We start from the raw sequence: 24,183 nt of genomic DNA, 5'->3' as shown, positions 1-24,183 counted from the left end.
TTCATAGAAGGAATTCGGTAGTGCTCCATCTGTTTCAATTTTGTGGCATAGTTTGGATAATATTGGTATGAGGTCTTCTATGAAGGTCTGATAGAATTCTGCACTAAACCCGTCTGGACCTGGGCTCTTTTTGGTTGGGAGACCTTTAATGACTGCTTCTATTTCCTTAGGAGTTATGGAGTTGTTTAAATGGTTTATCTGTTCCTGATTTAACTTCGGTACCGGGTATCTGTCTAGGAAATTGTCCATTTCCTGCAGATTTTCAAGTTTTGTTGAATATAGGCTTTTATACTAAGATCTGATGATTTTTTGAATTTCCTCTGAATCTGTAGTTATGTCTCCCTTTCCATTTCTGATTTTGTTAATTTGGACACAGTCTCTGTGTCCTCTCGTTAGTCTGGCTAAGGGATTATCTATGTTGTTGATTTTCTCAAAGAACCAACTTTTGGTTCTGTTGATTCTTTCTATGGTCCTTTTTGTTTCTACTTGGCTGATTTCAGCTATGAGTTTGATTATTTCCTGCCTTCTACTCCTCCTGGTGTATTTGCTTCTTTTTGTTCTAGAGCTTTTAGGTGTGTTGTCAAGCTGGTGACATATGCTCTTTCCTGTTTCTTTCTGCAGGCACTCAGCGCTATGAGTTTTCCTCTTAGCACAGCTTTCATTGTGTCCCATAAGTTTGGGTATGTTGTACCTTCATTTTCATTAAATTCTAAAAAGTATTTAATTTCTTTCTTTATTTCTTCCTTGACCAGGTTATCATTGAGTAGAGCATTGTTCAATTTCCACGTATAAGTGGGCATTCTTCCCTTATTGTTATTGAAGACCAGCTTTAGCCGGTGGTGGTCTGATAGCATGCATGGGATTATTTCTATCTTTCTGTACCTGTTGAGGCCCGTTTTTTGACCAATTATATGGTCAATTTTGGAGAAAGTACCATGAGGAGCTGAGAAGAGGGTATATCCTTTTGCTTTAGGATAGAATGTTCTATAAATATCTGTTAAGTCCATTTGGCTCATGACTTCTCTTAGTCTGTCTACGCCTCTGTTTGATTTCTGTTTCCATGATCTGTCCATTGATGAGAGTGGGGTGTTGAAATCTCCTACTATTATTGTGTGAGGTGCAATGTGTGTTTTGAGCTTTAGTAGGGTTTCTTTTATGTATGTAGGTGCCCTTGTATTTGGGGCATAGATATTTAGGATTGAGAGTTCATCCTGGTGGATTTTTCCTTTGATGAATATGAAGTGTCCTTCCTTATCTTTTTTGATGACTTTTAATTGAAAATTGATTTTATTTGATATTAGAATGGCTACTCCAGCTTGCTTCTTCTGACCATTTGCTTGGAAAGTTGTTTTCCAGCCTTTCACTCTGAGGTAGTGTCTGTCTTTGTCTCTGAGGTGTGTTTCGTGTAGGCAGCAGAATGCAGGGTCCTCGTTGCGTATCCAGTTTGTTAATCTATGTCTTTTTTTTTCTTTTTTCTTTTTTATTAACTGAATATTTCTTATATACATTTCGAGTGTTATTCCCTTTCCCGGTTTCCGGGCAAACATCCCCCTCCCCCTTCCCCTTCCTTATGGGTGTTCCCCTCCCAACCCTCCCCCCATTGCCACCCTCCCCGCATAGACTAGTTCACTGGGGGTTCAGTCTTAGCAGGACCCAGGGCTTCCCCTTCCACTGGTGCTCTTACTAGGATATTCATTGCTACCTATGGGGTCAGAGTCCAGGGTCAGTCCATGTATAGTCTTTAGGTAGTGGCTTAGTCCCTGGAAGCTCTGATTGCTTGGCATTGTTGTACTTTTGGGGTCTCGAGCCCCTTCAAGCTCTTCCAGTTCTTTCTCTGATTCCTTCAATAGGGGACCTATTCTCAATTCAGTGGTTTGCTGCTGGCATTCGCCTCTGTATTTGCTGTATTCTGGCTGTGTCTCTCAGGAGAGATCTACATCCGGCTCCTGTCGGTCTGCACTTCTTTGCTTCATCCATCTTGTCTAATTGGATGGCTGTATATATATGGGCCACATGTGCGGCAGGCTCTGAATGGGTGTTCCTTCAGTCTCTGTTTTAATCTTTGCCTCTCCCTTCCCTGCCAAGGGTATTCTTTTTCCTCATTTAAAGAAGGAGTGAAGCATTCACATTTTGATCATCCGTCTTGAGTTTCGTTTGTTCTAGGGATCTAGGGTAATTCAAGCATTTGGGCTAATAGCCACTTATCAATGAGTGCATACCATGTATGTCTTTCTGTGATTGGGTTAGCTCACTCAGGATGATATTTTCCACTTCCAACCATTTGCCTACGAATTTCATAAACTCGTTGTTTTTGATAGCTGAGTAATATTCCATTGTGTACATGTACCATATTTTCTGTACCCATTCCTCTATTGAAGGGCATCTGGGTTCTTTCCATTTTCTGGCTATTATAAATAAGGCTGCGATGAACATAGTGGAGCACGTGTCTCTTTTATATGTTGAGGCATCTTTTGGGTATATGCCAAAGAGAGGTATAGCTGGATCCTCAGGCAGTTCAATGTCCAATTTTCTGAGGAACCTCCAGACTGATTTCCAGAATGGTTTTACCAGTCTGCAATCCCACCAACAATGGAGGAGTGTTCCTCTTTCTCCACATCCTCGCCAGCATCTGCTGTCACCTGAGTTTTTGATCTTAGCCATTCTCACTGGTGTGAGGTGAAATCTCAGGGTTGTTTTGATTTGCATTTCCCTTATGACTAAAGATGTTGAACATTTCTTTAGGTGTTTCTCAGCCATTCGGCATTCCTCAGCTGTGAATTCTTTGTTTAGCTCTGAACCCCATTTTTTAATAGGGTTATTTGTTTCCCTGCGGTCTAACTTCTTGAGTTCTTTGTATATTTTGGATATAAGGCCTCTATCTGTTGTAGGATTGGTAAAGATCTTTTCCCAATCTGTTGGTTGCTGTTTTGTCCTAACCACAGTGTCCTTTGCCTTACAGAAGCTTTGCAGTTTTATGAGATCCCATTTGTCGATTCTTGATCTTAGATCATAAGCCATTGGTGTTTTGTTCAGGAAATTTTTTCCAGTGCCCATGTGTTCCAGATGCTTCCCTAGTTTTTCTTCTATTAGTTTGAGTGTGTCTGGTTTGATGTGGAGGTCCTTGATCCACTTGGACTTAAGCTTTGTACAGGGTGATAAGCATGGATCGATCTGCATTCTTCTACATGTTGCCCTCCAGTTGAACCAGCACCATTTGCTGAAAATGCTATCTTTTTTCCATTGGATGGTTTTGGATCCTTTGTCAAAAATCAAGTGACCATAGGTGTGTGGGTTCATTTCTGGGTCTTCAATTCTATTCCATTGGTCTATCTGTCTGTCTCTGTACCAATACCATGCAGTTTTTATCACTATTGCTCTGTAATACTGCTTGAGTTCAGGGATAGTGATTCCCCCTGAAGTCCTTTTATTGTTGAGGATAGCTTTAGCTATCCTGGGTTTTTTGTTATTCCAGATGAATTTGCAAACTGTTCTGTCTAACTCTTTGAAGAATTGGATTGGTATTTTGATGGGGATTGCATTGAATCTGTAGATCGCTTTTGGTAAAATGGCCTTTTTTACTATATTAATCCTGCCAATCCATGAGCATGGGAGATCTTTCCATCTTCTGAGGTCTTCTTCAATTTCTTTCCTCAGTGTCTTGAAGTTCTTATTGTACAGATCTTTTACTTGCTTGGTTAAAGTCACACCGAGGTACTTTATATTATTTGGGTCTATTATGAAGGGTGTCGTTTCCCTAATTTATTTCTCGGCTTGTTTCTCTTTTGTATAGAGGAAGGCAACTGATTTATTTGAGTTAATTTTATACCCAGCCACTTTGCTGAAGTTGTTTATCAGCTTGAGTAGTTCTCTGGTGGAACTTTTGGGATCACTTAAATATACTATCATGTCATCTGCAAATAGTGATATTTTGACCTCTTCTTTTCCGATCTGTATCCCCTTGATCTCCTTTTGTTGTCTGATTGCTCTGGCTAGAACTTCAAGAACTATATTGAATAATTAGGGAGAGTGGGCAGCCTTGTCTAGTCCCTGATTTTAGTGGGATTGCTTCAAGTTTCTCTCCAGTTAGTTTAATGTTAGCAACTGGTTTGCTGTATATGGCTTTTACTATGTTTAGGTATGGGCCTTGAATTCCTATTCTTTCCAGGACTTTTATCATGAAGGGGTGTTGAATTTTGTCAAATGCTTTCTCAGCATCTAATGAAATGATCATGTGGTTCTGTTCTTTCAGTTTGTTTATATAATGGATCACATTGATGGTTTTCCGTATATTAAACCATCCCTGCATGCCTGGGATGAAGCCTACTTGATCATGGTGGATGATTGTTTTGATGTCCTCTTGAATTCGGTTTGCCAGAATTTTATTGAGTATTTTTGCATCGATATTCATAAGGGAAATTGGTCTGAAGTTCTCTTTCTTTGTTGTGTCTTTGTGTGGTTTAGGTATAAGAGTAATTGTGGCTTCGTAGAAGGAATCCGGTAGGGCTCCATCTGTTTCAATTTTGTGGAATAGTTTGGATAATATTGGTATGAGGTCTTCTATGAAGGTTTGATAGAATTCTGCACTAAACCCGTCTGGACCTGGGCTCTTTTTGGTTGGGAGACCTTTAATGACTGCTTCTATTTCCTTAGGAGTTATGGGGTTGTTTTACTGGTTTATCTGTTCCTGATTTAACTTCGATACCTGGTATCTGTATAGGAAATTGTCCATTTCCTGTAGATTTTCAAGTTTTGTTGACTATAGGTTTTTATAGTAAGATCTGATGATTTTTTGAATTTCCTCTGAATCTGTAGTTATGTCTCCCTTTTCATTTCTGATTGTGTTAATTTGGACGCACTCTCTGTGTCCTCTCGTTAGTCTGGCTAAGGGTTTATCTATCTTGTTGATTTTCTCAAAGAACCAACTTTTGGTTCTGTTGATTCTCTCTATGGTCCTTTTTGTTTCTACTTGGTTGATTTCAGCTCTGAGTTTGATTATTTCCTGCCTTCTACTCCTCCTGGGTGTATTTGCTTCTTTTTGTTCTAGAGCTTTTAGGTGTGCTGTCAAGCTGCTGACATATGCTCTTTCCTGTTTCTTTCTGCAGGCACTCAGCGCTATGAGTTTTCCTCTTAGCACAGCTTTCATTGTGTCCCATAAGTTTGAGTATGTTGTATCTTCATTTTCATTAAATTCTTAAAAGTTTTTAATTTCTTTCTTTATTTCTTCCTTGACCAGGTTATCATTGAGTAGAGCATTGTTCAATTTCCACGTATATGTGGGCATTCTTCCCTTATTGTTATTGAAGACCAGTTTTAGGCCGTGGTGGTCTGATAGCACGAATGGGATTATTTCTATCTTTCTGTACCTGTTGAGGCCCGTTTTTTGACCAATTATATGGTCAATTTTGGAGAAAGTACCATGAGGAGCTGAGAAGAAGGTATATCCTTTTGCTTTAGGATAGAATGTTCTATAAATATCCGTTAAGTCCATTTGGCTCATGACTTCTCTTAGTCTGACGACATCACTGTTTAATTTCTGTTTCCATGATCTGTCTATTGATGGAGTGGGGTGTTGAAATCTCCCACTATTATTGTGTGAGGTGCAATGTGTGTTTTGAGCTTTAGTAAGGTTTCTTTTACGTATGTAGGTGCCCTTGTATTTGGGGCATAGATATTTAGGATTAAGAGTTCATCGTGGTGGATTTTTCCTTTGATGAATATGAAGTGTCCTTCCTTATCTTTTTTGATGACTTTTAGTTGGAAATTGATTTTATTTGATATTAGAATGGCTACTCCAGCTTGCTTCTTCTGACCATTTCCTTGGAAAGTTGTTTTCCAGCCTTTCACTCTGAGGTAGTGTCTGTCTTTGTCTCTGAGGTGTGTTTCCTGTAGGCAGCAGAATGCAGGGTCCTCGTTGCATATCCAGTTTGTTAATCTATGTCTTTTTATTGGGGAGTTGAGGCCATTGATATTGAGAGATATTAAGGAATAGTGATTATTGTTTCCCTTTATATTCATATTTGGATGTGAGGTTATGTTTGTGTGCTTTCATTCTCTTTGTTTTGTTGCCAAGACGATTAGTTTCTTGCTTCTTCTAGGGTATAGCTTGCCTCCTTATGTTGGGCTTTACCATTTATTATCCTTTGTAGTGCTGGGTTTGTAGAAAGATATTGTGTAAATTTGGTTTTGTCATGGAATATCTTGGTTTCTCCATCAATGTTAATTGAGAGTTTTGCTGGATACAGTAACCTGGGCTGGCATTTGTGTTCTCTTAGGGTCTGTATGACATCAGTCCAGGATCTTCTGGCCTTCATAGTTTCTGGCGAGAAGTCTGGTGTGATTCTGATAGGTCTCCCTTTATATGTTACTTGACCTTTTTCCCTTACTGCTTTTAATATTCTTTCTTTATTTTGTGCGTTTGGTGTTTTGACAATTATGTGACGGGAGGTGTTTCTTTTCTGGTCCAATCTATTTGGAGTTCTGTAGGCTTCTTGTATGTCTATGGGTATCTCTTTTTTTAGGTTAGGGAAGTTTTCTTCTATGATTTTGTTGAAGATATTTACTGGTCCTTTGAGCTGGGAGTCTTCACTCTCTTCTATACCTATTATCCTTAGGTTTGATCTTCTCATTGAGTCCTGGATTTCCTGTATGTTTTGGACCAGTAGCTCTTTCCGCTTTTCATTATCTTTGACAGTTGAGTCAATGATTTCTATGGAATCTTCTGCTCCTGAGATTCTCTCTTCCATCTCTTGTATTCTGTTGGTGAAGCTTGTATCTACAGCTCCTTGTCTCTTCTTTTGGTTTTCTATATCCAGGGTTGTTTCCATGTGTTCTTTCTTGATTGCTTCTATTTCCATTTTTAAATCCTTCAACTGTTTGATTGTGTTTTCCTGGAATTCTTTCAGGGATTTTTGTGTCTCCTCTCTATGGGCTTCTACTTGTTTATTCATGTTTTCCTGGAATTCTTTCAGGGATTTTTGCGATTCCTCTCTGTAGGCTTCTACTTGTTCTCTAAGGGAGTTCTTCATGTCTTTCTTGAAGTCCTCCAGCATCATGATCAAATATGATTTTGAGACTAGATCTTGGTTTTCTGGTGTGTTTGGATATTCCGTGTTTGCTTTGGTGGGAGAATTGGGCTCCGATGATGCCATGTAGTCTTGGTTTCTGTTGCTTGTGTTCCTGCGCTTGCCTCTCGCCATCAGATTATCTCTAGTGTTACTTTGTTCTGCTATTTCTGACAGTGGCTAGACTGTCCTATAAGCCTGTGTGTCAGGAGTGCTGTAGACCTGTTTTCCTCTCTTTCAGTCAGTTATGGGGACAGAGTGTTCTGCTTTCGGGCGTGTAGTTTTTCCTCTCTACAGGTCTTCAGCTGTTCCTGTGGGCCTGTGTCTTGAGTTCACCAGGCAGCTTTCTTGCAGCAGAAAATTTGGTCTTACCTGTGGTCCTGAGGCTCAAGTTCGCTCATGGGGTGCTGTCCACGGACTCTCTGCAGCGGCAGCAATCAGGAAGACCTGTGCCGCCCCTTCCGGGAGCTTCAGTGCACCAGGGTTCCAGATGGTCTTTGGCTTTTTCCTCTGGCGTCCGAGATGTGTGTGCAGGGAGCAGTCTCTTCTGGTTTCCCAGGCTTGTCTGCCTCTCTGAAGGTTTAGCTCTCCCTCCCACGGGATTTGGGTGCAGAGAACTGTTTATCCGGTCTGTTTCTTTCAGGTTCCGGCGGTGTCTCAGGCAGGGGTCCTGCCGCTCCTGGGCCCTCCCCCACGGTAGCCCAGAGGCCTTATACAGTTTCCTCTTGGGCCAGGGATGTGGGCAGGGGTGAGCAGTGTTGGTGGTCTCTTCCGCTCTGCAGCCTCAGGAGTGCCCACCTGACCAGGCCGTTGGGTCTCTCTCTCACCGGGTCTGGGAGCAGAGAGCTGCTGCGGGCCAATCTATGTCTTTTTATTGGGGAGTTGAGGCCATTGATGTTGAGAGATATTAAGGAATAGTGATTATTGCTTCCTGTTATATTCATATTTGGATATGAGGTTATGTTTGTGTGCTTTTCTTCTCTTTGTTTTGTTTCCAAGACGATTAGTTTCTTGCTTCTTCTAGGGTATAGCTTGCCTCCTTATGTTGGGCTTTACCATTTATTATCCTTTGTAGTGCTGGATTTGTAGAAAGATATTGTGTAAATTTGGTTTTGTCATGGAATATCTTGGTTTCTCCATCAATGTTAATTGAGAGTTTTGCAGGATACAGTCACCTGGGCTGGCATTTGTGGTCTCTTAGAGTCTGTATGACATCTGTCCAGGATCTTCTGGCTTTCATAGTCTCTGGTGAGAAGTCTGGTGTGATTCTGATAGGTCTGCCTTCATATGTTACTTGACCTTTATCCCTTACTGCTTTTAATATTCTTTCTTTATTTTGTGCATTTGGTGTTTTGACTATTATGTGACGGGAGGAGTTTCTTTTCTGGTCCAATCTATATGGAGTTCTGTAGGCTTCGTGTATGCTTATGGGTATCTCTTTCTTTAGGTTAGGGAAGCTTTCTTCTATGATTTTGTTGAAGATATTTACTGGTCCTTTGAGCTGGGAGTCTTCGCTCTCTTCTATACCTATCATCCTTAGGTTTGATCTTCTCATTGTGTCCTGGATTTCCTGTATGTTTTGGACCAGTAGCTTTTTCTGCTTTTCATTATCTTTGACAGTTGAGTCAATGATTTCTATGGAATCTTCTGCTCCTGAGATTCTCTCTTCCATCTCTTGTATTCTGTTGGTGAAGCTTGTATCTACAGCTCCCTGTCTCTTCTTTTGGTTTTCTATATCCAGGGTTGTTTCCATGTGTTCTTTCTTGATTGCTTCTATTTCCATTTTTAATCCCTTCAACTGTTTGATTTTGTTTTCCTGGAATTCTTTCAGGGATTTTTGTGACTCCTCTCTATGGGCTTCTACTTGTTTATTTATGTTTTCCTGGAATTCTTTTAGGGATTTTTTCGATTCCTCTCTGTAGACTTCTTCTTGTTCTCTAAGGGAGTTCTTCATGTCTTTCTTGAAGTCCTCCAGCATCATGATCAAATATGATTTTGAAACTAGATCTTGGTTTTCTGGTGTGTTTCGATATTCCGTGTTTGCTTTGGTGGGAGAATTGGGCTCCGATGATGCCATGTAGTCTTGGTTTCTGTTGCTTGGTTTCCTGCGCTTGCCTCTCGCCATCAGATTATCTCTAGTATTACTTTGTTCTCCTATTTCTGACCATGGCAAGACTGTCCTATAAGCCTGTGTTTCAGGAGTGCTGTAGACCTGTTTTCCTGTTTTCTTTCAGCCAGTTATGGGGACAGAGTGTTGTGCTTTCAGGTGTGTAGTTTTTCCTATCTACAGGTCTTCAGCTGTTCCTGTGGGCCTGTGTCTTGAGTTCACCAGGCAGGTAGCTTGCAGCAGAAAAGTTGGTCTTACCTGTGGTCCTGAGGCTCAAGTTTGCTTGTGGGGTGTTGCTTACGCGCTCTTGGCGGCGGCAGCCACCTGGAAGATCTGCGCCGCCCTTTCTGGGATCTTCCGTGCAGCAGGGATCCAGATTTCGTTTGGTGTTTTCCTCTGGAATCAGTAATGTGGCACTGTAGTCTTAAATAAATATCTATGACTTCGCCAATTATAGCCTTTTGTTAGAAACAGCTGTTGTTTTGATAAATGATCATCCTACAAATTGCCTTCTGTCCAGTATATTTATACCCATAGACCTGGGATACCTTCAACCTGTGTCAGAGAAAGTACTTTTCTCATCAGGAAGTAATACATGGAAAGATGAATAACCACTCAGCGGTCTGAAAGGAAGAGGCTGTGGGTAATCAACCCTAAGTGAGAAATCTGCTTCATATTCCCTTTTACCTCACTCACTCTTATGCACAATTTTGAAATACAATTCAATTGTACAGTATTTATCAAATAATTGAAGTTGTTTTTGGATATGCAAAATTAAATCTATATTAGTTAAATTACTATAGGTACAAACAAAATATACAAAAAAACAATTTGATAGGAAATTTATTTTACTGCATATTTTAATGCATTCTGTAATCTAGCTGACTCATGAAAAGTTTCTAGTTTTTTTTCATTTCTAAGAGGATCTTCATCGGATCATCTTAAAGTAAATTTGTATTGCACTATAGTCAGAGGTCTAAATATCTCCTATGATAAAATGTGTGTGATGTTAGTAATTTTAGTCCTAGTTCATTAAATATTTTTTTCATATTTGATTATTTTCTCTGCTGAGTACTGTGATGTGTAGCAGAATTTATTTAAGATTTAAGAAATAGATTGATAATAATCAAGATCGTTGCTAATAGCCTATAATGTTTAGGGGGTCAGTGATCTTTAGATGGCAACTCTGTTCCTAAAAATAAGATATATTCAAGTGATAGAACATAGAAAAATGAGATGGTGGTTACCCTGAAACACCATCCTCATGGGATAGTTTTCAAAGAGCTATATATAATCATAATCTTAGCCAGATGTCAATGCAGGAGCTATACCAACACCAAGCTTTGTACAACAGTGTCATGAGCACCATGTTAGTGACCAATGACTTTCTCATTGAGTTGCAAGCACACTTCAAAAGATGGAACCAATTCCTGGCACCATTATCAAGGGCAAAAATATGATTCTAGAAAGTATAGAGATCCACAGGAGGCCTTCCCTTTCCTGAGGGCAAGGGGAGGAGACATGAATTATGGACAAATAAGAATAGAGGGAGACGCCATACATTTCACCACTACGGAGCCTTCCCACCATGCCTTCCTCCACCATGGAGCCTTCCCACCACCATGGAGCCTTCCCACTACCATGGAGCCTTCCCACCACCATGGAGCCTTCCCGCCATGCCTTCCACCACCATGGAGCCTTCCCACCACCATGGAGCCTTCCCGCCATGCCTTCCACCACCATGGAGCCTTCCACCACCATGGAGCCTTCCCACCATGCCTTCCACCACCATGGAGCCTTCCCACTACCATGGAGCCTTCCCACCACCATGGAGCCTTCTCACCATGCCTTCCACCACCATGGAGCCTTCCCACCACCATAGAGCCTTCCACCATCTTGGAACCTTCCCACCGCGCCTTTCCACGACCACGGAGCTTTCCAGCCATGCCTTCCACCACCACGGAGCCTTTCCACCATGCCTTCCCGCGACCACGGAGCCTTCCTACGGTGGAGCCTTCCCACCACCAATGTGAATTGTCTCTCTTCAAAGGGCCATTGTAAGTCACTTCATTCCTAAGTACTTTGTGTCAAAGAGAAAAGCAACCGAATACACATTAAGATTCCAGTAAATTACCTCAGAATTACTGCTGGACAGAGGATGCAATTCCCTGTTTATGTTAGAAGAAACAAATGTAGTTTTTAGAAAAATGTTCAAAGTTTGTCCAAGTTTTTTTAAAAAAAAAAAGCCCTTTCCTCTTCTTCCTCTCAAAATAACCAAATTTTACATTCTCATCAAAGGCAACTTAGTTACCGCTGCTTCCGGAGACCTTGTCCTCCTCTAGGAGTAGGTGCATGTGGACCATAGACTTTTCTGAGAAGCCCCCACAGGACTGCTTGCCTTTCATGTCTGCAGCGTGGTCTGAGTTCTGCAACTCTATAAGGCCAACAAATGAAAGAAAAATGAGGGTCCGCTGAAGCGTCCATGCAAAATGACAAAGATGGCGAAGACGCCGATCACACATGATGTCTGCACTGTGCTTCAGGAAGACAGTACGCTGCTCGACTGTGACATTCGGTTGGTTTTCTTTAACTGAGGACTTGGCCTGTTGTCAGATTTGACTAGCTACAGTTCTGCTAGCCCTTGCTGTGTTGTCTGACTAAAAAAAAAAAAATCACCACAACTCAGTTCCGCATCCAAGGCTGGGAGGAAGATTTCAGAGAGGCTAGACCTCTCGTAGTTCTGGGCATCCTTTTGGGTGGAGGTTACCCCTGGGTTAAACTGAAAAACCTAAATCACTTTAAACAAATGACAAATTTTAAAATCCACTTCTGAGCAAGAACAATCTGGTTCTGTGATTTGAATAACTACTGAATTGTAACGAGTTTTCTTTCAGATTTATATTCTGTTCTTTAGACATTACTTACTTTACTGGCTGGTTTCGTGTGTCATCTTGACACAAGCTGGAGTTGTCACAGAGAAAGGCTCAGTTGAGGAAATGCCTCCAAGAGACCCAACTGTAAGGCATTTTCTCAACTAGTGATCAATCGGGGGGAGGACCCAGCCCATCGCAGGTGGTCCCATCTCTGGGCTAGTGGACCTGGGTTCTATAAGAGAGCAAGTTGAGCCAGCCAGGGGAAGCAAGCCAATAAGTAACATCCCTCCATGGGCTCTACATCAGCTCTTGTTTCCTGACCTGCTTGTGTTCCAGTCCTGGCTTCCTTTGGTGATAAACAGCAATGTAAATGTGTAAGCTGAATAAACCCTTTCCTCAAAAAAAAAAAAAAAAAGAATAGAGGGAGAAACAGGGAGTAAAGGAGATCAAGGTTTACAGTAAAAGAATAATTTAAATAAATAAATAAATAAACCTAATGCTATTTTTTTTTGCTACACAGACATAGCAATAAGCTGACTTCTAATCTCTTATCTTTATGCTGAGGGATGTGTACATTTCTTAGCCCTTCTTTTTCTGTCTATGGTGATTAACTACAGCATTCCACACTCATTCATGGTGCTGAGAATAACAGACTATGAGGTGTCCAACTAAAACTGGAACATCTATATCACACCCCCAAGACTCAGGAATCATCATGAGAGTAAATGCACAGAGCTTATAAACACTTGAGGTAGATGATTCTAAGGAAACCATTTTTAACAGACATAATAGGATACTTGCACATATGAGTTCACTTGTTGTGGCAGTATACACAAAACCCTCAAAGAACAAAGTATAAAAAGATCACAACAAATTGCAAGTTGTGAGGATGTCCACTTTTAGCAGAAGAACTACTGACCCAAAGAACTGTCAGTTACCTGTAAAGATTCAACAGTTAGGATGCTACCAATGTTTCCATAGATGCCTGTACACTAGGCACATAAATACCACTAGGTAGACTCAGTATTTTTGTTTTGTTTTGTTGTTTTACTTTTAGAACTAGATAAACTTGGCAGAAATAATGGTCGTTGGATAATTGTTGACTTAGTAAAGAGATAATGAAGGGTAGAGTCCACTAAAACATATCTATTTTTATTAAATAAACATAGATAATTTAATAGTAAATGTTCTAAATTTTCTTTAAAAGAACTAAATTTCTTTGGACTTAAAGAAGACAGAGAAGTCTGTATCCAGTGCAACACAGAGACTTCTATACATTTCTTATGAATATAAAATTAAAGTTTCTTGCAACTTCCACAAGGGATTCATTGAATCTTCATGGATCACAAAAATTTAATACATATTCAAAACACTTTGTACCTTTGAGACATTCATAAGAAACTTTTAAGTGTCCTTTTTAATTAGCAACAAGAAAGAGTTTCTTAAATGATTTTGTATCCCAAAGAGAGTACTGTCATTTCCACTGCAGATGAAATAAAAGTTGTCATTTCAGTGCGAAGTGAGGTCACAGAATCACAGAACCTTTATCTCAGGCTTGATATGCCTTCCTCTCCCTCAGTGCTTGTCATTATGAAGCCGGAATATTTACACCAAGTTCACCTTGCAATTAGTCAGGTGAGCACAATCTGTTTCAGAGCATGCTGCACAGAGAAAAGTGGGCTAAGACAATACTCAGGCCTAGTAGTGAGAATCTGGAGTAGAAGCTAATCCATGGAACAGACAGGTAAGGCACAAGAATAGTTATATAGATAAGAGGTGAGTGAAAAATAGAGACGTGTCCCTATCCTTGTCCCATTCCCTATTGTTATGTAAGTCCCTCTATTTCAGTGACTGATTAACACCAGGGTAATCCACTCCGTCTGTGAAGGTCCTGAATGATTGTGGTAACAAGTCAATGTGATAGCTCACCTTAAAGTATAAGTTGTGTAGACTACTTTTACAGGTATTATTATTATTCTCATTATTATTCTCATTATTATTATTATTATTATTATTATTGAACTTAGCATGGTTTCACAGCATAGCAAACATTGGAATGGAAATAGAAGAAACATACAACTATGGGGAGTTGCAAGATGTGAGTCTGTTTCCAGAGCAAAATATATTCTTATATAAGAGTACATTTATGAGATATAAAGGGCATTTACTATGTATGTATTGAATGACCATTGATACAATGCCTAGTTTGAAACCTCTCTCTTGAATTTTGGAAGATATAGTGAAGAGAAATTAGAGAATGAGTATCAAACATTGATTTCTAGGACCAAGTATGTCTTGAATTACCTCCTCTCATTTAGTCATATTCTAATGTTAAGCATAAACTCATGTCATGATTTTCCTCAATATGTATCATTGTTGTTAATAGTACACAGCACCTTGTGAATGGAGAGTAAGGGCTCTAGTTCTCTGCTACATTTTTCTCCACACTTAACCTTTATTTCAATAGCTTTGGCAATGTTTAACTTTTCACATTTTTTAAATTCATCTTTAATATAATATGAATCCCCTCTATTTGAGTGTCTTATATATTTTATTGTTTAAATCACTTAATTATATTTTATATTTTTATAAAATAAATATCCTTTAATTATATATAAATTTATTATAATGTGTTTCTTGATATAATATATAGGAAATGAATATACAATATTAAATAAAATATTTTAGTAACTTAATTTTCTTCTAATGCTTTTTTAGAACATGCTATTATTTCATGGTGTACTCTTTAGAGATCAATGGTATTGGCAATTCATCTCACAGAAAACAATGCTTATTTCCAGGGACATTATAAACAAAAGGCCCATCTTCTGGTTGTTGAAACTGTTTTCTCTTAGGCCCGATCATACTCACAGCACAGCATTCATATTTGCACTGGTCATTTACCTGTAACATAAGCCATGTCAAAGTGAAAACATATTTTTAAAAGAGTAATTTATTGTCTGTTTTGATTTTGTGTGCATGGATGTTTTCCTTCCAAGTATGTACATGCAAGAAAAGAATACAGTGCCTGCAGAGGACAGAAGAGGAGTGTGTGAGTGTGTTGGAATTGGAGTTACAGGAGTAGTGAGCCACCATGTGGGTACAGGAAACCAAACCCAGGTCCTTTCAAATAGCAGCAATTGGTCTTTACCACTGACTATCCATTCGCCCTAAATGAAAACATTCCATAGCCAAAACATACAATAAAATGTTATCAAAGTGAACCAAATGTCTTAATCACAAAGCACATGAAGGATGGAATATGCTTAATAACATCTATCGCGGCTTCATGAAAACAGATTGAGGTGAGTGCACCACACTATCATGTTCAGGGCATTCTAGTATCCACTCTGACACAAACAGGGTTTGGGTTGTAACAGTTAATTACCATTTGTGTTTCTATAATCATGTCTTGACATGAGAAATACAGCTAATGTCCACATCAAACAGTTATAAACAGCAAAATAAGTGACCAATTGAGAGATCAGCAGTGACTTATAAATTATCACTGTTCTTCCTTATATATTCAATTATTAAAAACCCACATCTGCCATTTATTCTAAAATTCAGTATGCAAGAGGAGAAAGTACAGCAGGAGCAATAGAAAACAACCGTGAAGTCTACCTTTAATCCATAGAAAATGAAATATCTATGATTGAGAACAGAGTCTTTATTGCTGTCCAGTAATGCAAGTTAGGAAACACTGTGTATCTGATCCACACCATGAGAAATGTTCACATAATGACGTCTGTAGAAATTAAATGGTATAGGTTAGTGCACATGCAATTAAAATAAACCCTTTTAACATTTATATTTGCCACTAAACATAAAATTTAACAAGACCCAGTAAGTGTTTACCAATAAAGACACTGATTTTCAGTGGAGGAGAGCCCAATGTACTTTGTGTACAGTATCCTATGGCTGTGAAGACAAATACCCCTTTCAGATTAGGCAGAGTGACCTTTCAATTCTGAGCATAAGCGTGCTCTCACACTGTGTCTGACACTTCTCTATTTGTTTCATTGCTTCTAACATCACTATGTTGAAGAAAGCTGTGTTACCAAATACTTAATATCAGGCAAGTGGAACAGATTACTCTTAGTCATTGTGATTAAAGGTGTCTCAAATGCCTTAGGAGGTTTTGGGATGAAGTGTCCTGTCAATAATTTTGAGTACATGTTTCCATCCTCCCAGATGTGGCATGATATGCCCACTGAAATCATCTTCCAGTGAATGTGCGTGTCCTTTAAGTACAGGTAGGTAAAACTTTGAAAAGATTGCAGGGAGGTTGAGTTTTGGCTGGTGTACTGTTGGACAGTATATACCTTAAATTATGTCATATTTTGTATCTCTTTGTTCATCATAAGTAGAAATATGAGAATTTACCAAATCTGCTTTTGTGGTGTATGCCATTAGGCCAACTCTTGAAAGGCAGAGGCAGGAGGAACTTTGGGAGTTTCAGGTCAGCCTAGTCTATTTAATAAGAGCTAAGAGGACTACATTGACAGAGACCATGTCTCAGAAAACAAAATAAAAATAAACAAGCAAAAATAAAGAAACGTTCCAAGGACATGGGGTTTTCACCTATTCTCTCATTGAAAGTAATTATGATTCTCAGATAGAGCAGCAAAAATAAAAAAAAGAACAGTTTTGTGATACTGCTTTGAGATTTCACCACTGAAATGTTATGTCAGCATGATTGTTTTCAAATATTAGACATTGAATGGGATCATGCTCTCAAAATATCATTCCACAACAATGTGTAATTAGATACTACTATTCATTCAAACTTAAATATTCTCTCTGTGTTGTCTCTGACTCTCTCTGTCTGCTTTTATCTTTCTCATTCCTCCATTCTTTCCTTCTTCCTTCTTTTCTTTGTTCCTTATTTTCTTCCTTTCCTCTTTCATTCATTGTTTTATTTATTATTTCTTTCAATTTGTTCATCATATATAGTTGTCATAGTTGTTAAAAAAATCATAGCCATCTATCTCAAGTGAAACACAAATTGGAACAGAGTAGATACAGCAAAAAAAAGATAAAAACAAAAGACAAAAAACTGCAAAGTTCTCAACAATTCTCTTGAACTAATTAACAAAAGCAAACAAAAAACAAACAAACAAACAAAACAGTTATCTGTTGCAATTTTGAGGGAGACAGACTTATGAGTAACAATTTAGAGCATAGTTCATATTTTTCTTGTAACTATATTTTATAAAAATAATCCTACACCAAGAAATGTTGTGCGCTTTGAAGTTTTTCTTAAGCCATATCATTTGATGGATTTATTATTGATTTCCTCTGCCTGTCTTGTAGAATTCTGTGGGAAATTATGTAAAATTGTATACAACTAAGACAGTAACTGGCATTCACTCTGCAAAGTGTCAGAGAGAAAGAAAATAACCAAGGTGTGATGTATTTTTTTATTATTCGGTCATATTTGTGACTGCAATTTTCAATGCATTGATTTTAATGCCATTTGTAATGGAATATCTTTTAACTTTTTTATTTTTTAATATTTTTATAGCCCAGTCTTAATCTCACTCCCAGTCTGCCCACTGACTGATCCTTATCCCATGCCTTCTCTCCTCCTCCCTGTCTCCAAGAGGATGTCTCCACCCCATATCCCCACCCCAACAATCCTCCCCACTTCCTGGAGCCTCAAATCTTCTCTCACTGAGTTCAAACTAAGCAGTCTTCTGCTGAATACGTGCTGGGGGCTTCATACCAGCTGGCATATGCTGCCTGGTTAGTGGCTCAGTGTCTGAAAGATCTCGGGGTTCCAGATTAGTTGAATCTACTGGTCGTCCTATCGGATTGACGTCCTCAGCTTCTTCCAGGTTTTCCCTAATTCAACCACAGGGGTCACCAGCTTCTGTCTGTTAGTTGGGTGTAAATATCTGTGTCTGGCTCTATTAGTTGCCTGTTGGGTCTTTCAGAGGGCAGTCATCAAAGGTTCCTGTTCGTAAGTACACTGTAACAACCGTAATAATGTCAGGCCTTGGCACTTCCCCTTGAGCTAAATCCCAATTTGGGACTGTCACTGGACTTCTTTCCCTCAGGTTCTTTCCCATCTTTGTGCCTGCAGTTTTTCAGACAAGAATAATATTGGATCAGAGTTTCCGAATGTAGGATGGCAACCACATCCCAATACTTGATGGCCTGTCTTTTTACTGGAGGTGGAGTCTACAAGCTCCCTTTGAGTCTGGACCTCCCAGGTCTCTGGTACATACAAGAAAGCCCCGATACCTCCTACCTCCCGAGGTTACCTGTTTCCATTTTTTCTGCTGGCCCTCAAGGCTTCAATCCTGACCCACCCCCCAATACCTGATCATGTTCCTCTCTTCCCCTCCCTTTTCCCTTTCCCCATGCCCTGTAATTGCTTTCTTCTCCATCTGAAGCGGGATTGAAGCCTCTTCACTTGGGCCCTTCTGCTTGTTAACCTTCTTGAGTTCTGTGGATTGTGGCCTGGGTATTCTGTATTCTTCTGACTAATATCCATTTATTACTGAATACATACTATGCATATCCTTCTATGTCTGAGTTATGTCACTAAGGATAATATTTTCTAGTTCCATCCATTTGCCTGCAAAACTCATGATGTCCTTATTCTTAATACCTGATTACTCCATTGTGCAAATGAACCACATTTTCTGTATTCATTCTTCTCTTGTAGGTCATCTGTGTTTTTCCAGCTTCTAGCTATCACAAATAAAGCTGCTATGAACATAATGGAGCAAATGCCCCTGTAGCATGGTGGGGCATCTTTTGGGTATATGCCCAAGAATGGTATAGCTAGGTCTTCAGGCAAATCTATTTTCAATTTTCTGAGGACCAACTAGATTGATTTCCAGATGGCTGTACCAGTTTGCGATCCTACCAGCAATGGAGAATTGTATCTCTTTCTTCACAGCCTTACTAGTTAGTATGTGCTGTCACTTAAATTTTTTTCCTCCATCTTTATTTTTTTCTCCATCTTTATTAAATCGGGTTTTTCTTATTTACATTTCAATTGTTATTCCCTTTCCGGGTTTCCAGGCCAACATCCCCCTAACCCTCACCCCTCCCTTTCTATATGGGTGTCCCCTCCACATCGTTCCCGTAGACTCTAGCCTGAGTCTTTACAATTTTATATTGTTTCACTGGGGTGTCCAGTCAATCTTAGATCATTTTGTTCCTTCATGCCTTTGATTTTGAATGTGTTGAGATAGATGCTTTTGTTTGCAATCAGAGTTATGCTTTTCTTTGTATAAAGATAAATTTTCTCCATTTTTACCTTTCTTGTAAGACTTCCTTTCTTCAATCATCAGAAATCATCCAGTTCCCAAAAGTTTTCTTGTAATTTCTGAGCAATTTTAACATCATAGTATTTCAGATTCCTGTGGGTCACTTGTGTTGAAGAGAAATGGATTCTATCATCAATCTTGGTTCTATTACTCCATCTTCTCCATAGTAACTGCTTTCTTCAGAGAACTCTAAAATGTGCTTTTTTCCCTTTCATCTTCTTGTATCTGGCCCATTTATTTTACTTTTTGCCTTTTTGAAAAAGATTCACTATGTCTTGTTTGTCTGCTCGTTTTGTTTGCCAGGTTTTCCTAATTTCCTTAACAGTTTATAGACTTTTTTTCAAGATCCTTGTAGCCTTTTTGACACTAGATTTGGGGTTTTAGATTTACTTAGATCCCTGCAGGTGGAACTGATCCATATGATTCAGCTGAATATTTCAAGCCAAATGAAGCTTGGCCTCTCCTCAAGCACAGTCAAATCTCCACACACTTCTTTCATGCAATGGAATCATCAATGCTCATGTTGGTCATGCTGCCTGCATATGATCTCTGATGCATAGTGTTCTCAGAGCATGACAATCCTGCTAGGTAGCAATATCAGCTACCCATTTGTCCTATGGTTTAAATGACATGGAATCTAATCTTCAAATTGTCATATATAATTCTGTTTTGTGCATGTCTATTAATTGGTCATAGGCTCTTGCTGTCCATGCATGGATGAAATCCCACATGATTATTGATGGATGTTTTTAAAAGAAAGCATATTTTGTGGTTAATTTTTAAAATGAGATGTTTGGGGCATAGTGTGTTTCATTCTCATATGTTAGCAAGTACTGGGGTCCTGGTGTGTGTAGGCAGTCATGTTTAGACTTCATGGGTATAGCTTCCTCAACATTTATATGAGATGCATTGTTACATATTCCTCTGACTTTTCAAATCTTTCTGCCTCCTCTACCAAAATGTTCCTTAAGCTGTGAGTACAGGAATTATATTGTGGGTGCTTCAACTGGGGCTCGACACCAAACAATCAGTCATTTTCTGGATTTTTATCACTTTTGATTTTTCTCTTTTCAGCCTTTAGATTAGATCATTTTTGGTTGCTTTTTGCTTTGTTTTGTTTTATAATGGTCTACTGTTCGAGGGAGAAAATTCTTTCTTTAAGGGTTAAGGGTGCAAGCAATGAAGCAATTCTGAGAGTAGGTAACAATAGATTTCACTGGCGAGAAGCCTTCTAAATTGTTTATCTAGCACCAAATGGTGAACATTGAAATCATGTACATAAAAGTAAGTATCATTAACCAACTCAGCATACAAGAAGCCATGAGTTTGAGGTCAAAGTATGTGTGGGTATTGGGAATGGGTCAGGGAAAGGAAAAATTCAATTATCTCAATGATGTAATTATATATTAATTTCAATTCTTAAAATGAGGGAACTATAGCTTATAGAAATCCTCAGTTTTGTAGCACAGTTAAATTATAATTATAGAGCATATTTGTTTTCAGAATAATAAAATACTGAATGGAAATTTGAAAAGATAGTAAAGAGTGTGATTATTGTTGTGCAATATTATTTTTACTAAAGCAGTTGCTAACTTTTTCACACATTGATGGTGGCATTCAAAGATGCTAACAAGACATGAAATCCCTGGCTGATTCAAAAGGATGCCCATATTTTGAATTTTCAGAATTTTCTTCCTTTACATTATATTGATTTTTTGTTTGATTTGTTTATTATTTGGTATGTTTTATTAGTTTGTAAGTAGTAAGTTTGCTTAAGGCATTGTCATATTCAGTGTTTTGATAGACCCTACCAACCTATTCTTCTATTTCTCTGGCCTCAACCCAGCTTTTATTGCACAATCTCTACTTCTCATGCTTTAACTTGTAGAATGCATGTATTATTTTACTTTCCCAACTCCACCTTCAGACAGTCTCACAGGCCCCTTTCAAGTCTTCCAAACTCTATATACTCTCAGTCACAGAAAAATGCACACTTCTAAATAAGAAATCATAATTGGAAAACACACTTGAAACAATGCTTTTTGTATTTCTGAACTTGGACTACTTCATTCTATTGCATGGGGAAGGGGAGACTACTTGTAGCTGATAAAACCTAAGGATTCGGCTGATCTCCCCAATTTTGTCCACATCCCAGGATTCATTGCCAATTCTGTTCCAGTTTTTGATTGTTAAACTAACTGTCCCAGCATGGCAGATTGATATGAGGAGCAACAGTGCCCTCTGTGGGAATGCTTGGTTCAGCCTGGTGCTAATGCAAAGCTTCCACTGTCTGCATTTGGAAAGGGATCTCACTCAGTTTAAGAATGGTATACAGACACCTTCTCTCAAAGGAATAAAAGGATGCAAAGAAAGTGTCCTCCTGTTGTACTCCACAGAAGAGCTGACAAATCCACTGCCTTCTTTTCTATCATATTCACAATAGAATTCTGAATGGGTGCATGATTATCCAAGACAGAGTTCCAGGAGCTACATGGGATATTTATTCAGTAGCTATTATTCATCATATATTGTCCTTCTCCATGTCACTTCTTCTGGCATATTTGGGCTATTTTGATTGTGCTGTTAATTCTATGAGATCTTACCACACCAGATGTCCCTTCTTTCTAAAAGTCCTGACCTGAGTATGCACACATGTATGTACATGTCTATATGGTGTGACATTTCATAAAAGCCAGTGATTAACTTAATCTGATTTAAGTTGTCTCTTGAACATCATTCTAATATATTTTGTACTTGCAATTTGTTTTTCTTAACAAATTACAGGGTGATGTCTCAAAGAACACGGGCCCAATTCAAAGTTTGTACTCAAAGTCTGCATTTATCAGGCTTGCTTACTGCCTAGATCAAAACACTTTTCATACAGCCCCCTGGAATGCATCTTATATGGAGCTTTAAAGGGCAAAGAACCTAGAAATATCTATATCCTAGTTCCACTCGGCACAAGAAAACAAAGAAAGCAAGCAGTAATTCAGAATACAAAAAAGATGCAGTTAGCTGAGGCATTTTGACCCCTGCTGTCTAGAACAGGGTTAGGGACTTTCATGTGGAACTTTTCATGGAGGAGTTAGGGTCAAAGAAATTGTCAAATTCAAGTTAAACCAAAGAGGATATCAGCAGAGAAAAGATAAAGGAAACTTTACACTGCAACTGTACATATGTTCTGAGTAATGTTATAAAGTCCCCATTATGTATGTTTTGACTTTAGATATACTATATATTAAGAATTATTTATTAACAAAAACTGACCTTATTTCTCTAAGTATATAAACAATACAAAATAAGCTTTTCTTTAAATTTTTCATTTTCTTCTTTTCTTTGTGGGGAGTTCAGAAAACAGAGTAGACCTGGAAAGACAGGGAAATGATCGTTCAGGGCAAATTATCAAATTTCCCAAATATTCAATACAAATTGAATATTTGTATTGAATATGTTGAAAAGAAAAGAATTTCTTTAAGTGTTGTGGTTGTCATTGTGGATGATTTGCTTTAAACGTGACTAGCATGTATCTGTATTTTCCGAAACTCTTGGATTATAATTGTTTATTTGAGCTGTCACTTTTTCTTATTTCTCACAGCCCTCATCACATCATCCTGTGTGCTGAATTTTGTAGGAAACTTCTTGGCTACCTTTCCATCAATATATACATTCTCAAGTACTGACAAATTCACAGTGACAAACATAGAAAGTGACAATTTTTGTCAAATTAACAGGATGAGGTCTTTTCATGTGGTCTAGGATGACCTTCTACTCCTCACTTTAAAGAACCTTCTCTTTCAGCCTCTGTTTAGCTCCATGAATTAATGGTGTCTTTCTTTATTCCAGGCTAAAACCATTTGCTATTGTTCATTTATCCAGAGAAGTAGTGTGGCCATACTGTACCGAAAGTTTTGCTGAAACATAGAATGGACTTCTGGAATCTGGCAATCAGAATAATTTTCTTATCACAAATTATAATAGGAATTCTCGGAAATGTGTCTCTTTTGTTCTATTACCTAGTCCTTTATTATAGAGAATTCACATTAAAGAGCACAGAGTTGATTCTCATGCACCTAATGGTAGCCAATATCATAATCATTTTCTCTGCTGGAGTGCCCCAAACAATGACCATTTGGGGAATGAAGCAGTTCCTGAATGATTTTGGATGTAAGCTTCTATTGTATATTCATGCAGTTGGTCGAAGTGTGTCCATTTGCACCACCTGTCTTTTAAGTGTCTTCCAGGCCATGACCATACGTCCCCAAAAATTCTGTGGGAATGATCATAAAGTCACAATGGAAAGATATCTTGGATGTTTCATTTCCTTCCTTTGGGTCTTGTACTTCTTGGTAAATTTCATTTTCCTTGTGTACACATATATCAAAAAGAATAGCAATAATGAGACAAGAAAACGTGATTTTGGCTACTGTTCCACTGTAGGAAGTGATAAAATCAGTGACTCACTCTATGCAACATTGGTGATGTGCCCTGAAGTCTTCTTTTCTGTTCTCATTGCATGGTCCAGTGGCTCCATGATTGTCATCCTATATAGACACAAGCAGAAGGTTAAATATATCTATAGCACTCATGTTTCTAGGAGAGACTATCCTGAGTCCAGAGCCACTCAGAATATCCTGGCACAAATGTTTACCTTCTTGGCTTTTTATACTCTCTCCTCCACCTTAAGAGGTTCCATTGCTCTCTTGTCTAATCACAGTTGGTGGCTGATGAACATCAATCACTTCACTTCTCTGTGTTTTCCATCTTTTGGACCCTTTGTTCTTATGAGCCATTACTCCATTGTTTCCAGATTCATTTTGTTTTGGTTAAGAAAAAACTGTTCTAATTTTTTACTATAA

General features: G+C 38.6%; 1 protein-coding gene across 1 annotated transcript; it reads left to right on the top strand.

Annotated features, from left to right (window-relative positions):
* Positions 1-23,241: 23,241 nt before the first annotated feature.
* LOC148007208 (vomeronasal type-1 receptor 4-like) lies at positions 23,242-24,183 on the top strand. The gene has a single exon (XM_087610009.1). The coding sequence runs from the start codon at positions 23,251-23,253 to the stop codon at positions 24,181-24,183; it is 933 nt and encodes a 310-aa protein (XP_087466135.1). The 5' UTR covers positions 23,242-23,250.

This window comes from Rattus norvegicus, chromosome 1 (genome assembly GCF_021556685.1).
Source record: "Rattus norvegicus strain SHRSP/BbbUtx chromosome 1, alternate assembly SHRSP_T2T, whole genome shotgun sequence".
Classification (NCBI taxonomy): domain Eukaryota; kingdom Metazoa; phylum Chordata; class Mammalia; order Rodentia; family Muridae; genus Rattus; species Rattus norvegicus.
This window is presented reverse-complemented; position numbering and strand designations above follow the sequence as displayed.